This window comes from Saccostrea echinata, unplaced genomic scaffold (genome assembly GCF_033153115.1).
Source record: "Saccostrea echinata isolate AGI-Se365-2 ecotype Australia unplaced genomic scaffold, CSIRO_AGI_Sech_v1 ptg000002l, whole genome shotgun sequence".
Taxonomy (NCBI): Eukaryota; Metazoa; Mollusca; class Bivalvia; order Ostreida; family Ostreidae; genus Saccostrea; species Saccostrea echinata.
In genome coordinates this window covers 6,468,166-6,482,705 of record NW_026889751.1, presented here as the reverse complement: position 1 = coordinate 6,482,705, position 14,540 = coordinate 6,468,166, and the positions used below count along the sequence as shown (strand labels likewise).

General features: G+C 31.5%; 1 protein-coding gene across 2 annotated transcripts in view; it reads left to right on the top strand.

Moving 5' to 3' along the window:
- The window catches only part of LOC133206170 (regulator of G-protein signaling 17-like), a 64,292-nt gene extending 49,752 nt beyond the window's left edge, over window positions 1-14,540 (top strand). For both annotated transcript variants that reach the window (XM_061342110.1, XM_061342103.1), the window contains exons 4-7: window positions 4,889-4,966; window positions 9,099-9,160; window positions 11,850-12,016; window positions 13,287-14,540. In XM_061342110.1, coding sequence (XP_061198094.1) covers window positions 4,889-4,966; window positions 9,099-9,160; window positions 11,850-12,016; window positions 13,287-13,457 — 478 coding nt within the window. In that variant the 3' untranslated portion in view covers window positions 13,458-14,540. The remainder of the gene's footprint in view (window positions 1-4,888; window positions 4,967-9,098; window positions 9,161-11,849; window positions 12,017-13,286) is intronic.

Genomic DNA, 14,540 nt, shown 5'->3' with positions numbered 1-14,540 from the left:
GTATTTACAGTTGGGTAATGTCATCATATTAGCATTTTCTGATAATGTTACGTTTGCAAAGGTGGATATTGTAAATGGCATTGTTGGATTTTACATGTACTTTATAACGTAAATACAAATCTGGTGCTTATATATCAGCTTCCATTGAAGGACAAATAAAATGTAACTTGATGTACATATAAGATTAAAATTGACTATGAAAATATTTGTCTGAAAATGAAGAAAATAATTTTTAAAGTTAATGACAATCTAAAGAATAAAAAAATATTCATATTATAGATACAGCTTCGGATACTAGGTATCAGAGTGAAAGCAAACAACCTTTAACCCTTACTGTATGTTTGTAGTAGTAAATTAAAGCCACTTGCTTAGGAATACATATTTCTGATGATTGTTTGAATTTTAATAGGGCCTAAATCCCACTGTGGGACGTGGAGACCGGTCATTCGGATGAGACCGTATCAACCGAGGTCCCGTGTCACAGTAGGTGCTGGCAAGAAAAAGATCCCTCACTGCTCAAAAGCCCTAAGTGCCGAGTATAGGTCAAAATTTGTAGCTCTCCACCGGCAAGTGGTGGCGTCTCCATATGAGTGAAAAATTCTCGAGAGGGACGTTAAACAATAAACAAACAAATAATAGGGCCTAATGTACATTTTATTGATAAATATATGCTACACTTTTTCTCTTGAAACAAAAGTTTTAACTAACATTTTATGCATAATAGTATTAAAACACGCCCTTTTATTTGCAAACTGTTCTTCTTAACATTTAACTCCAAGTTGCACTCTAGCTCAATGTATATTCCATCGAGCTCATCTTCTGCTAAGTTTTTAAAAAGACCAACCAAAGCAGACTACCACACATGTCATATGCAGCTGTCTTTTTTCAACATGCTGCCCACAACATATGTTATACAGGAAAGACAGAACATCCGTGATATTTACATGAAGCTATACAATAACTTCCTTATGTTGAAAGATTTGATATTCAATAAAACTAAGATATGTACTTCATATTGTGAATTTTTTTTTCAATACAAAGTTGTCAGGATATATTTATTTTGCTTTGGGATAAATAAAGGGGGAACTCTTTAAGGAAGTAAATATTAGTAAACAAAAAGTGTCCAAACATTGACATTAATGAGTCCTTGGCATTGAGTTAGGATAAATCAACTTTTATATGCCCACAAGCAATTTCATGTTCACATCTATTTTAAATACATATATATTAAGAGTGTTTATGTAACAAAATGGTTGTCTTGTTTTCTGAGTCTACAGATCCAACACTTGAAGTTATTCCCTCTCGTAATGATATTAGTAATTTGCTTATTTCTGAAAAATAATCAAGTTATAATGATATTGTAGGTATTTTCAATATTTACTTTTCGTATAAGCCCTACTTATTCCTCTTCGTGACACCATTTATCATGCATGCAAAATTTTCCACGACAAACCTTTTGTGCAAAGCAGCATTTGAATGTTTAAAAAACAATGCCCAATAAGTCACGTGGATTGTTGTTCTGTCTTACGATAAACAGTGCAGGGTTATCATAGAGGAAATAACACTATGTACTAATAAATGTTAAAGCAATATGAGCTGCAACTTTCATGTCGGAAATATTTGTTGCAATATTGTAATTAACTATTTCAATGACAGAAAAAAAGAACGTTTATAAACATCTGTTGTTCATATTTGCGATGGAAGAACTATTTATAAGCTTTAATTGAAGCAAAATTACATTATTGTCGTCCTGTACAATATTGGTTTCTCATACATTCCATTGTACAAAAATCTTTTGAAAAAATACTTTATTTTAGTTTAATTGATCATAAAGGATTAAATTACGTACAAATTTATCATAACAGCACATTTGAACAGCAAAATAAAATTTTCAAAAATGGAGCTCATATTGCTTTATGATAACAAAGTACATTGCAATTACCTCTTATTAAAATTAACATCATTGAAGGTGTAGGGAGCACAAAAAATACCCTAATTAAGTTAATTTTATACTTATGGAAAAAGGATTTAAAGTCTGAAACCTGGTAGTATTCAATTTTATGCTTGGTACATTGCAACTCCTTTACTTAAAAATGATTTATTGTGTATGTACATACTCAGTGTATTGAAAAAAACGTACAACTTTCGTGTTTTTTTTTTTTTTTTTTTTTTTTTTGTTTGTTTGTTTGTTTGTTTGTTTTTTTTTTTTTTGTATTAACAGTATGATAAGTTGTTTTCAGATGTAAAATTTTCAGATGCTGAGTATTGAAATAGTTGGAAAAGAGTTTGTGACGGTCAGTGGTGTTTTTGAAGTTGTGTGATATTTTTAAATAAAGAAAATATTGGATCGACTGCACAGGCAAAAAATACCTGGGTTATTCGTCTTGCACAAGATAGAAATCCATGGTATCTCCTTAAATTATCTAGTGATTGTTCTCTATAAAAGAATTCTCCCATTGAGACCATAGCCAAAGCACGCGGCAAATATTAGTTCATACTCTGGCTTACTCTAGAAAACATGGCGAAGAGCAACAACAAAAAAAAACAAAAAAAAACCGTAGGTCTAAAAGACAGGGAGAAATGGCTCGCTTTGAAAATAATCAATATAGTATTCGCTTAAAACACGGAGGCAACATTATGGATTTTCGCACACTAACGACAAAGTGAGAACTATGACGTCACAAACTTGTGATTAGCGTTTATTATCATTGATACCCGTGTGTCCATGACGTCATTCTTTCTTTGGTACAAGCTACCAAAGAAATTTCATTGTTTGATACTGCTATTCATGATGAAAGATATTATGACTTGTGGTCATAATACATCTAAATTTGGTGATATCGTTTCTCATAAAGATTTAATACAGGCGTCCCAAATTTCAGAGAGAAAAAAACGTCCAGTAGAGTTTTGCAAGTGACTTATACAAAAGAAGGTCAAAACAATATTCGTTACTTTGTCTACCTGTGCCAACTATATTTTTGAAGTTAAAACGATGACAAATTCCTATTTCTAACAAATAATTTCTTAGTTCGTGTCAAAATTTTGCGATACTTAATCAAGAAGTGCTACAGTAATTGAAATATTTGCATATTCTCCACAATCCAATAAACATGTACTAGTTACACAAGTCTCTGTAACTGATGGTATCAGTGCTTCTTTATAGAAATATGCTCATATATAATGACTTCTTAAAACATTGATGTGACGTCATGCCTTTGTTCTTGCAGTCTAAAAATTTACCTGTAGTCGTCCGATAATAATGATTAGCAGTCCAATAATATATTATCGGACGGCAGTGATAACAAAATCGGACAGTAGTTAAAAAACAACAACAAGAGTGAAATCAAGGTTTAATTTGTCCAGAGACCAAAAAAAAGTTAGGGAGAAAAAATTCAGGGTAAGCGAACGCGAGGAAATTAAGTTGTTAAAAATAGCAAATCCAAGAAGAAACTGGAGTCTTAAACTTCCTCAAAAGTAACACTTTCCATTCATTTTTTTTTTTTTTTTTTTTTTTTTTTGCAAAGCGTTTTCGATACATCACTGGGAATAAGCCAATTTAAATCCATTTCTGATAAAGAACCAGTCTGCGAATCTCTTCATTTAACGAGGTTTGTTCGCCAATGACCATGATGACCGCACTTTTAAAACCCAAGATTTTCATTATATCATCCAATCAAAATTTAGATAAAAATCCGCATTATTACTTTAAATGCATTTCGAAGATATCATCCAACACTGTATCTGTATCAATGTCAAACGCACTTGTTAAAAAAAAATATTCCGAATCATAAAAAAATCCCTCATCACCTGACCACTGTCCATAGTTCCTGCTAAGCCAAACGACTGCCATTGAATGAATGAAACGAAAGAGTTCATTCACTGATTTTACTGTCTTAAAAAAAAAAACTTTCTCTTTTCTTTTGTCTACTTATTAGATGGTTTCAGGTAGAAAACTATTGATGCCTGAACTCCTATTGTGTAATTATCGGACTCCTCCAGGTAACTTTTGGACATTTAAATAGCAATGTTTTAAGTAAGATATATGCCTCATACAATTCTATATGTAAAATTATCAGACTGTTTTCGGCCCTAACGGGCTTCAAACAGTCTGATAATTTTACATATAGAACAGTATTCGGCATATATCCATTACTTATAATATATGTTCTATATCTTGTCAATGATATGTTGGTTTTATCATGCAACTACCAATGGCATTGACCGAATAAAGGTAACCCAGTAAACCAAAGATATATTTGGTAAATGCCCTAAATAAGCCTCGTGCATTCCGACGTCTTTAAAAGCAACGTCATCTATATTGAATTGTTTATAATGACTTCATAGTTTTAACTGTGCCTAAATTTGTTGAAAATGCAGGATAAAAAAGTCAGTGATGAGAGAAAATTTCAAAAACATAGTAATTTATAAAATTTTTAACATGGTTGGTTATTAAGCCCAAGAAGCCAAGTCAGTACATATGCACGATAACATTTAGGCTGTTGTAATACTTTTAACTTAAAAAAAACAACATAGTATTGAAATGTAGAATTTTTTTAAAATAAACCGTAGTATAAAATGTTTACATTGAGACAGTTATAATAAATTTTTATTAATAAAAAATTTTCATCATTATTATGTTCCCCCTTCCTATGTTTTTTTCCCTTATGACTAAAGAATTGCTGAAAGTTTTGTATGACTTAAACAGCAGTTCATTTCTTGTAGTAATTTTTCTTAGTTATAGGTAATAGTTACTCCTTTAAAAGTCTTATTTCATAATCTGTTAACAAAATTTACATTTGTTTTTAAAGTTTTCTTAATAAGAAAGATTAAATTTGAGGAAAAAAAGGTTGTTGTGTATCATTAAGATCAATTTTCATTTTCTTTACAGTTTAGCTGTTAAGACGGGAAACGGGTCACCGGGAGGGTCACGTGACAAAACAATTACTGTACAGAAACCAGACGAGCCGTAAGTACTCAAATGCATGTTTGTTTGGGAAGCAACTAATTACTGCTGGACGGCTGCAAATTTAGACCTGTACTCAGCACTCAGAGTCAATGAGCAATGAGGGACCTTTGACAACCCAACAAATAATGCGACATGGGACCACAATTTATACGATCATAGCCGAAAGATTGGTGTCTACATGTACCTCCCACAGTGGAATCGAGCCCGCGACTAAGGATCAACTCTTTTATTCGCGACTCTAGACCTATATTTGTTATCACATCGTAGCTTAGGATAAAATATTCATGACTTTCTAGTCATAGACAAATTATATTAAATTTGAAGCTACCAAACAGTAATCAGGATCGAAAGTCCATTGGAAAAATATAAATTGGGTGCGAATACGGACATTAAAACATCAGTGTGGTCATAAGAAGTTCAATTCATTTTTAACATAGGGTTATACATGTCATATATGCCATGAAAAAATGACAACGTGGCATTAGTGAACAGAAATCACTGTTGTCTACCTACATTTGGAAAAAATACATACAAATAATGTGTTGAATTACCTAATTTAGTCTAATATAGTGGTAAAAATATTTTATCTTTTTTTTTCTGTTCAATTACTGCAGATTTTCGTTTATTCCAACTTACATCAAAGGGCAGATCACTCTAACCCAATAAAATCACCAAAGATTTAGAATTCCTCAGTGCATGGTGCGATGGTTATAGTTTTATTAATATGATCTCTGGTTTTCAATCAATTCCTACAGAATTGCGGTTCTGAATTGAAATTCCGCTTTTCATCTTCAGTTATAACAATAAGCTCTGTTGTGTTTTAAAAGAATTTCATATCTACATGTAATGTGAAATTTGCTGTAGTGATGTCTAATAAAGAAAATTTTAATTATTTGCGCTTGATAAATCTAGCCAGGAATAATATTAGTATGATTTTTTTTTCCTGAGACAATGACATTCAAAATTAATAATACAAAAACAAGATGTGTTTGTGAAACACTGATGCCCCCGTATGGCAACTTATAGCAAAGGTTAAACTTTCTTAAATGCAAATCAAATATGTTGTACCCAAAGTCAGGTCTTGTTTCGAGAAATAAACCTGTGAAATATGAAAGCCTTAGCAGCAACCATTGAATAGATATGGAAAAGGTTAAAGTTTTTTTCAAAAGTATGTCAAACATCAAGGTCAAGGTCAAATGGTCAAAATTAATGGTGCCAAAGGAAAGGCCTTCTCCCAAGAAATACACAGGTGAAATGTGAAAGCCGAAGCATCAATCGTTCAAAAGTTATGACCAAGGTTTAAGTTTTCGAAAAGTAGGTCAAACTCCAAGGTCAAGGTCAAAGGGTTAACGTTGTTGGTATCCAAAACAAGGTCTTGTCACGCCGATTACATATGTGAAGTGTGAAAGCCCTAGTACCAACCGTTCAAAAGTTATGGCCAAGGTTAAAGTTTTCCAAAAGTAGGCCAAACTCCAAGATCAAGGTCAAAGGGTTAAAGTTGTTGGTATCCAAAGAAAGGTCTTGTCACAAGAATTACATATGTGAAATATGAAAGCCCTAGCACCAATTGTTCAAAAGTTATGGCCAAGGTTAAAGTTTTTCAAAAGTAGGTCGAACTCCTAGGTCGAGGTCAAAAGGTCAAAGTTGTTGGTATCCAAAGGAAGGTCTTGTCACAAGGATTACACGTGTGAAGTATGAAAGCCCTAGCACCAATTGTTCAAAAGTTATGGCCAAGGTTAAAGTTTGGTAAAATTTTGCAAAACTGGGTCGAACTAAAAGCTCAAGGGCAAAAGGTCAAATATGGTGGTACTCAAAGAAAGGTCTTGTCACAAGGAATACACATGTGAAATATGAAAGCCATAGCTCCAACTAAACAAAAGTTATGGGCAAGGTTAAAGCTTTTGCGGACAAACAGACAGGCAGACGGACAGGGCAAAAACTATATACCCCCGAATCTTCGATACGGGGGCATCAAAAATGAACTTTTGAAGGCCTTGAACAAATCAGAAACTCCCATATGATACAGTTTTAGATGTATATATATACGGAACATGTAAGTGATTTGACACTATGAATTATATTTGAAGACCAATCAGGTTAAATTGTTTTGTCAAAAGAAAAGGAAAATAATAAAAAAAATTTAAAATCCGAGTTTTTAGGTCACCTGATTCACTCAAGTGACCTATTCCTGTCTGGTTTTAGTCCATCATCGTCCATTGTGTGTTATCTTCAGTAAGGTTTCAAACATTTTCAGCTTCTACTCTGAAAGCTGAGTTCAACTTATTTTAATATGCAATATCTTTGGCAAAGGGGAACATGTGAATTTCATTGTCTCTGCCTCCCTTGGGCCTGAGGGTGGGGCAAAAAGCAAAGAAAATTAATGCAATTTTCTATTATTTTTGTTCCTGAAATCACGCAGTGAAATTACCACGATTATAATCAACAATGAGCCCTACGCCATAATTGTGAAATTCATGGCTCCTGGATACAGGTTTCGAATTGGGCTTAAGTTGGTCATATATTGAAAATGCATGATCTGAGGTCTTTTTTACACCTGTACATACAGCGGGGAACGTTCTGCATAATAATAATGAGTACTCAACCTTTAATAAAATTATAAAATTCAAAACCCCTGGGCCTATGACTCAAGTTCCAGTGTGAAGCTTAGTCAGTCATATATTGATAACGTGTTACATCTTTGAAACTCTTTTCCTCTTCCCATGGACGTTGAACATGATTACATGTTAATTAAACAGCCCTTTACCAAAATTGTGAAATTCATTTCCGCCGGGCATAGTTTCAGGTCCCAGGATGAGGCTTAGTTGATTTTATATTAAAAACTAATTCGAATACTTGTTATTTATGTGTAAAATTTGATTCATATTTGATAATATTTAATTAATATGCAATAATATTGATTGTGATTCATATGCAAAATATAATTTTAATATTCTTTATTTATATGCATACAGTGTATTAAAAAATCTAGTGATTTATTTACAATAATCGTGTGCCTTTTATTGTATATTAATAACAAAACTCTGCATGTCAATCACAAGTTGATTGAATGTGAATCACAAAATTGTACATTGTTGAAATAACAAGTTTTCTAATATGAATAATAAGTTTTCCGAGTCCGAATATTTTTTCTTATATAGATCTTAAGATATCGCATAAAAATCACAAAATTATTGCATATGAATCACAAGATAATCGAACAGTTCTTTTTGCATATATATAAGTTTTGGAATGAGAATATCAACTTTTGTTACATATAAATCACATTATGAAATAAGAAACAAAAGTTTTAAAGGTATAAATAGCATGTTTTTGCACCTGAATAGGTTTTTTTTTTTTTTTTTTTTTTTTTTTTTTTTTTTTTCTTTTCTTTTTTTGAAAATAAATTATAAGATTTCGCATACAAATCACAGGATTATTTAGCATTAGAACTACAAGATTATCAAAAATCAATCAAGAGTTTGCATAAGAAAAACAGGTTTTCGAATATGAATATCAACATTTCGAATACAATATCAAGGTTTTGCATATAAATTACAAGCTTAGAAATATAAATAACAATAATCGAATATAAATCAAACGATTTCAAATAAGAATCATAAAATTTTCAAATTGTGAATTAGTTTTTGAATTGGCTTAAATACACTCGTTTAACATTGCTTGATTTTTCAATGCAACCATCTCCTTCGTACTTTCTGCTTTATTTGAACAACCTGTACAATTACGATGGACCTTATGGCGTGCAGTTTGGACTGAAGGAGTGACTATGCAAATGACCACGACACAAGACATTTACAGACTCTTTCGTTTGTAAGGGTTTTAATGTACAGAGAGGCGTGACAGTCTCTTCGCTGTGCGACTCGGCTGCCACGCCTCTCTGTACAATAAATCCCTTACAAAGGATAGAAAGTACTGTAAATATAAATTATGGATTCTTCGGGAGATACTTTAAGCAAATATGGAAATTAGCACTATATTTTGTATATTAAAATAAATTTTCTATTTCTATTGATACAGATTAGTTTTAAGGTACAAAATTAATGTTCTTTTGCATTTAAAAGAAATACTTGTACTATAATTTGTCAAAGAACTAATTTTATTTTTTTTTCCTTAGCCCAACACCTGAGGAAATACAGAGTTGGGGAGAGTCATTTGATAAACTCATGAGGAATTATGGTAAGGAGCAAACTAGTATAACTTTAATTATTCTCTGTCACCCCTTCCTCTCTCCTATATACATATATATGTTTCTCTGAAAGATATCAAGAAAGGGTCATAAACTTATCTTAAGATTTCTCTCATTTATGTCGTCTATGATTGACTAAATCTTCTTTAAAAAATAAGTGCTAAGTGTAATTTCATCCGAATCATCACATATGTTGAAAAGAATGCAAAGGTTACTCCAACAAAACAATGATAAAATACAGAAGAAAATTGGTAAACTTGACGAAGAAAAGATTTATGATAATGTGAATTTATTGCAAAAACAAAAAAAATTACTTTGCAAAATGAATAATTAATGATATTTTAAAAAAAATAGAAAGTATATGAATGATTTTTTTGTTTGTTTGGTGTTACATTTAAAACATCTAAAAGGAAAATACAGGTATTTTTCACATTTAGTAATCAGTCACCATGTTGAAATTGAATCGGATAACAAAACATACGGGATTGTCCATAAAGTTCTTATACAAATACTGTAATTTTCTTAATAATCACCACACTCCAAGTATGTACGACATCATTTTTATATATATCATGATTTAGTCAAAATTAGTAATTTTAAGTAAAAATTAAAACAATACACACTAGGATATAGGTGTAAATAGATTTTATATACAAGTCGCACGACCCAGTCTGACGTTAAGCTAGTTTTTTGGTAACGTAAAAAATGGATTTATTTTGAATTTCTATTCCGTATTCGAGGACACATGCTAATTTTTCTTTAGTATGCAGCACCGCTAAGTGTGCAATAATGTTTACATGTAGACCATAACTAAGTAAATTTTTTAAATGCAAAACAATAAACGATAATTTACGAGCGTCATCAGTATGAACACTTATACACAGTCTGCACAGTCCAGTGCTAGATTTATAACAAGACATGATAGGGATATCCTATTATCATCAAATAACGGTAGTTTTCCACTTCTTGTGGTGTCTCTCAAATTGTACACACCGTTGAAAAATCGTATATATACCAATTTTTAAATTAGTGATCTAAGTATACATGTATTCCAATGATTTCCTGTTGTTGTCTTTGACGTCATTTCAACCATATATTAAACCATACTTTTATGATTGGACTCTGTTCCATTCGGATGGCCAACGCTGCTTTTTCTTTTAAACATTTTTCTTACTGTTTTGTTTTCTGAATATTTTCAAATTCTGTCCAATTAGCGATAATAAAGATAGAAAATGATGACAACCGCTTTATGGAGAAACATTTAATTTTTATAAGGATTTGGCTTGTTTTATGAAGAAAATAATCATTTTAATCCATCAGCTTTATTTCAAAGTTTATGAAATTTTAGCCCTGGACTGTTCACACTATCTGTGACCTTTAAAGAGCCGTGATTTTTATTTTAAAAAATATTAAGATCAAACCACCAAAACCAAACAATTCTGACTTGGATTTTCATAATAAATATTTTGGTGTACGGTAAGTAATGGATATATGCCGAATACTGTTCTATATGTAAAATTATCAGACTGTTTGAAGCCCATTAGGGCCGAAAACAGTCTGATAATTTTACATATAGAATTGTATGAGGCATATATCTTACTTAAAACATTGCTATTTAAATGTCCAAAAGTTATCTGGAGGAGTCCGATAATTACACAATAGGAGTTCAGGCATCAATAGTTTTCTACCTGAAACCATCTAATAAGTAGACAAAAGAAAAGAGAAAGTTTTTTTTTAAGACAGTAAAATCAGTGAATGAACTCTTTCGTTTCATTCATTCAATGGCAATCGTTTGGCTTAGCAGGAACTATGGACAGTGGTCAGGTGATGAGGGATTTTTTTATGATTCGGAATATTTTTTTTATTAAGTGCGTTTGACATTGATACATATACAGTGTTGGATGATATCTTCGAAATGCATTTAAAGTAATAATGCGGATTTTTATCTAAATTTTGATTGGATGATATAATGAAAATTTTGGGTTTTAAAAGTGCGGTCATCATGGTCATTGGCGAACAAACCTCGTTAAATGAAGAGATTCGCAGACTGGTTCTTTATCAGAAATGGATTTAAATTGGCTTATTCCCAGTGATGTATCGAAAACGCTTTGCCAAAAAAAAAAAAATGAATGGAAAGTGTTACTTTTGAGGAAGTTTAAGACTCCAGTTTCTTCTTGGATTTGCTATTTTTAACAACTTAATTTCCTCGCGTTCGCTTACCCTGAATTTTTTTTGGTTTCTGGACAAATTAAACCTTGATTTCACTCTTGTTGTTGTTTTTTAACTACTGTCCGATTTTGTTATCACTGCCGTCCGATAATATATTATTGGACTGCTAATCATTATTATCGGACGACTACAGGTAAATTTTTAGACTGCAAGAACAAAGGCATGACGTCACAGCAATGTTTTAAGTATATATATCTTGGACTGTTCAGTTTGACAAAAACTTCATTGTCCATGAACTTTATGGACAACTCTTGTATATCAAACCACCAACGTTTTTCATGTGTGCATGTAGGATTATATCAGGTTTTCCTTTCTACAAAAAAATACCTGGCTTTGATTATTATCATTTATATTATAATTCTTTCACACTAAAGAATAGGATTCTTGAATAATAATAATAATAATAATAATAATAAGATGTCTTTACAAAACACAATTCTTTCTTTACAGCAGGGAGAAAAACGTTCAGAGAATTTCTACGCTCAGAGTATAGTGAAGAAAACATGCTATTCTGGTTAGCGTGTGAGGAAATAAAGCGTGAGGATAACCCGGAAGTAGTCGAGGAGAAAGCTAGAAATATATACGAAGATTATATATCTATATTATCACCTAAAGAGGTCTGTAGTCATCTCAGTCTGTGACCATTAATTCAAAATTCTAAATAATAACATTTGATTGCTTATTCATTTGTTTATTTACTGGATCCATGCAGTTGAATTTTCAAACAAACGGCTTCAGTCTCAGTAGTTATAATATTGTTCATTGTTACATATATAAAAATATTATGAAATCAGATATTGTTGAAATGTTTGATATTCATATATGAAATTTCGGAATCAATTACTTGTATTTTTTGTTCAAAATATATATAAGGGTACATATATAATACATTTTCCCGTTGGATAATAATAGTTAAAATTACCTTGCATCCTGTGTCAATAAGCATTGGATCAGAAAAAACAATCTTATGTGAATGCTTCCGTAATAAACTAGATTAAAAATTGTTCATATCATGGCCCCTAGGGTTAGGATTTACCCAAATAGGGGATCAAAATTCTTCATGCGGAGCGGATATATGGGCACAAAATTTTTACAAATCTTCTCGAGATTCAAATTTTTTGATATCGAGGCCCTGTAGAATAGGATGGGGTCACATTAGGGTATCAAAGTTTTACATAGTAATTTATAGGAAATAGATCTTTGAAATATTCTTTTCAATAATTACAGGGCCAGGATAAGTCATATTAATTTGCAAGCATCATGTGGAAGTAAATTCAAATTATTTTTATCATGACCCTCTAGGAATAAGTTGGGGTTAAAATAGGGATTAAAGAATAAGAGAATATGTACATGAGCGTAAGGAAATTAATTAAAAATCTTTTTAAGAGAAGCAAAGGTCTCACTAAATTGTATTAAGATTTCCAAGTTGTGTGGATTGTTTTTTTTTTAATTTCAAATCATGGGACAAAAGTTGGGGATGATAATATACATAATGCATGTATTCAAGGTTTAAAATTTACTTCTCCAGAACAAAAAGGTATTTAAGTCACATTGCTATTGAATTTTCTCAATATTGTGTGGATTTAGGTTTGGGCAAATTATGGAGCAAGAGTTGGCTACAATATGGGGTCAAAATTTTTCGTGGGAATTCTCCTAAAGAATTGAAGGGGCATTATTAATAAGATGAGCATTATTGCCCATTGGCATCTTGTTTAAAGCGGAAACAGTTATTACTTAATTATTTGGAATTCTATCTCGACTTTCATATTTATAAATTTATATGTATGACCTCACTAGGCGTCGGAATTCAGAAAGTGGGACATGAAAATTTTTAAAATGATTGATATTAAAATATATATTATATCTGATTCTTCTTTTCTATTCCAGGTTAGTTTAGATTCACGAGTACGAGAAGTGATAAATAGGAATATGGTTGATCCTACTCCACATACATTCGACGAGGCACAATTACAAATATATACTTTAATGCATCGAGATTCTTATCCTCGTTTTTTAAATTCTCAGATATATAAAAAACTGCTACAGCAGAACTCTTAATCTTAGGATTTTCCAATTACTGTTCATGTGTTGCATTATGTCTACTGTGAGACGATGACGTCATAAAAGTGACAGAAGAAGTGATGTGTGAAAATGTGTCAGTGCAATATATCTGGTTTTCTAGTCACGTGACGGACCACTGGTAGCCCCTGTACCATTCACATAGAATGACAACCTACAAGATGAACAAGAACGATAACTCAAAGAGAAATATTGTTATTGACTTTATGTAATGTGGTTACACGTATATATACCATGTGGCTCTTTTTCCATATCCTCAAATCGATATGATATTTTTCTTACCTATCAATGTTGTCTTGTTCTAGGAATTTGTGAGGCGTGCCGGATATGACGACAATTAGTGTTTCTAATAGATAGTTTGGTGATTGTGCGTTGCCCTCCTTTTATCTTATCAAATCATGCTGACGATTTGAGGGATGGAGTGTCTAGGTAAAACATGTAAGAGAGAACAGACTTTGATTTATTATCTATTTATTAATTGGGCATTCAGTTCCATTTTAATAACTTGAAATTATGTCTGCCCTGAAAAACAAAACACTAATTAGGTTGTTAAATATCTTTACATTAACTGATACCCAGGTATATTTCTCATTCCTAAATATTTTTTTATTTATTCCATATTTCAAGTGTTTTCTTTCGAAATTTATCGTTGCAAAGGTATTATAATATATTCCACTTTCCCATAAAGTAACAATTGAATTTTTTACTTGGATTCATATCATAAAGCATATTGATCAGGTGATGCTCATTTCCGTGTATCATAGTTAATGTCCCAAATTTTCAGAAAAAAGATCTTTTTTACTTAATTATCCATTTCTTATTCTGTTATTCTCTGAAGAGCCATAACCATTCTTTTCATAATAAACGAATAAAATAAGATAAAAAAGGGTAGATTCACAAATCGAGAGTGTTTGATAATATTAGTAAAGGGTTATTCACAGAAAGTGAATAGAAAAGATTCTTTATACCTTAAAAAAATCACTGATGTTAATAAGATAAAAAGTTTTAACCATTATTTACTGTGATGCATCTTTTAACAACGGAACCAACAGGTTGCTGTTT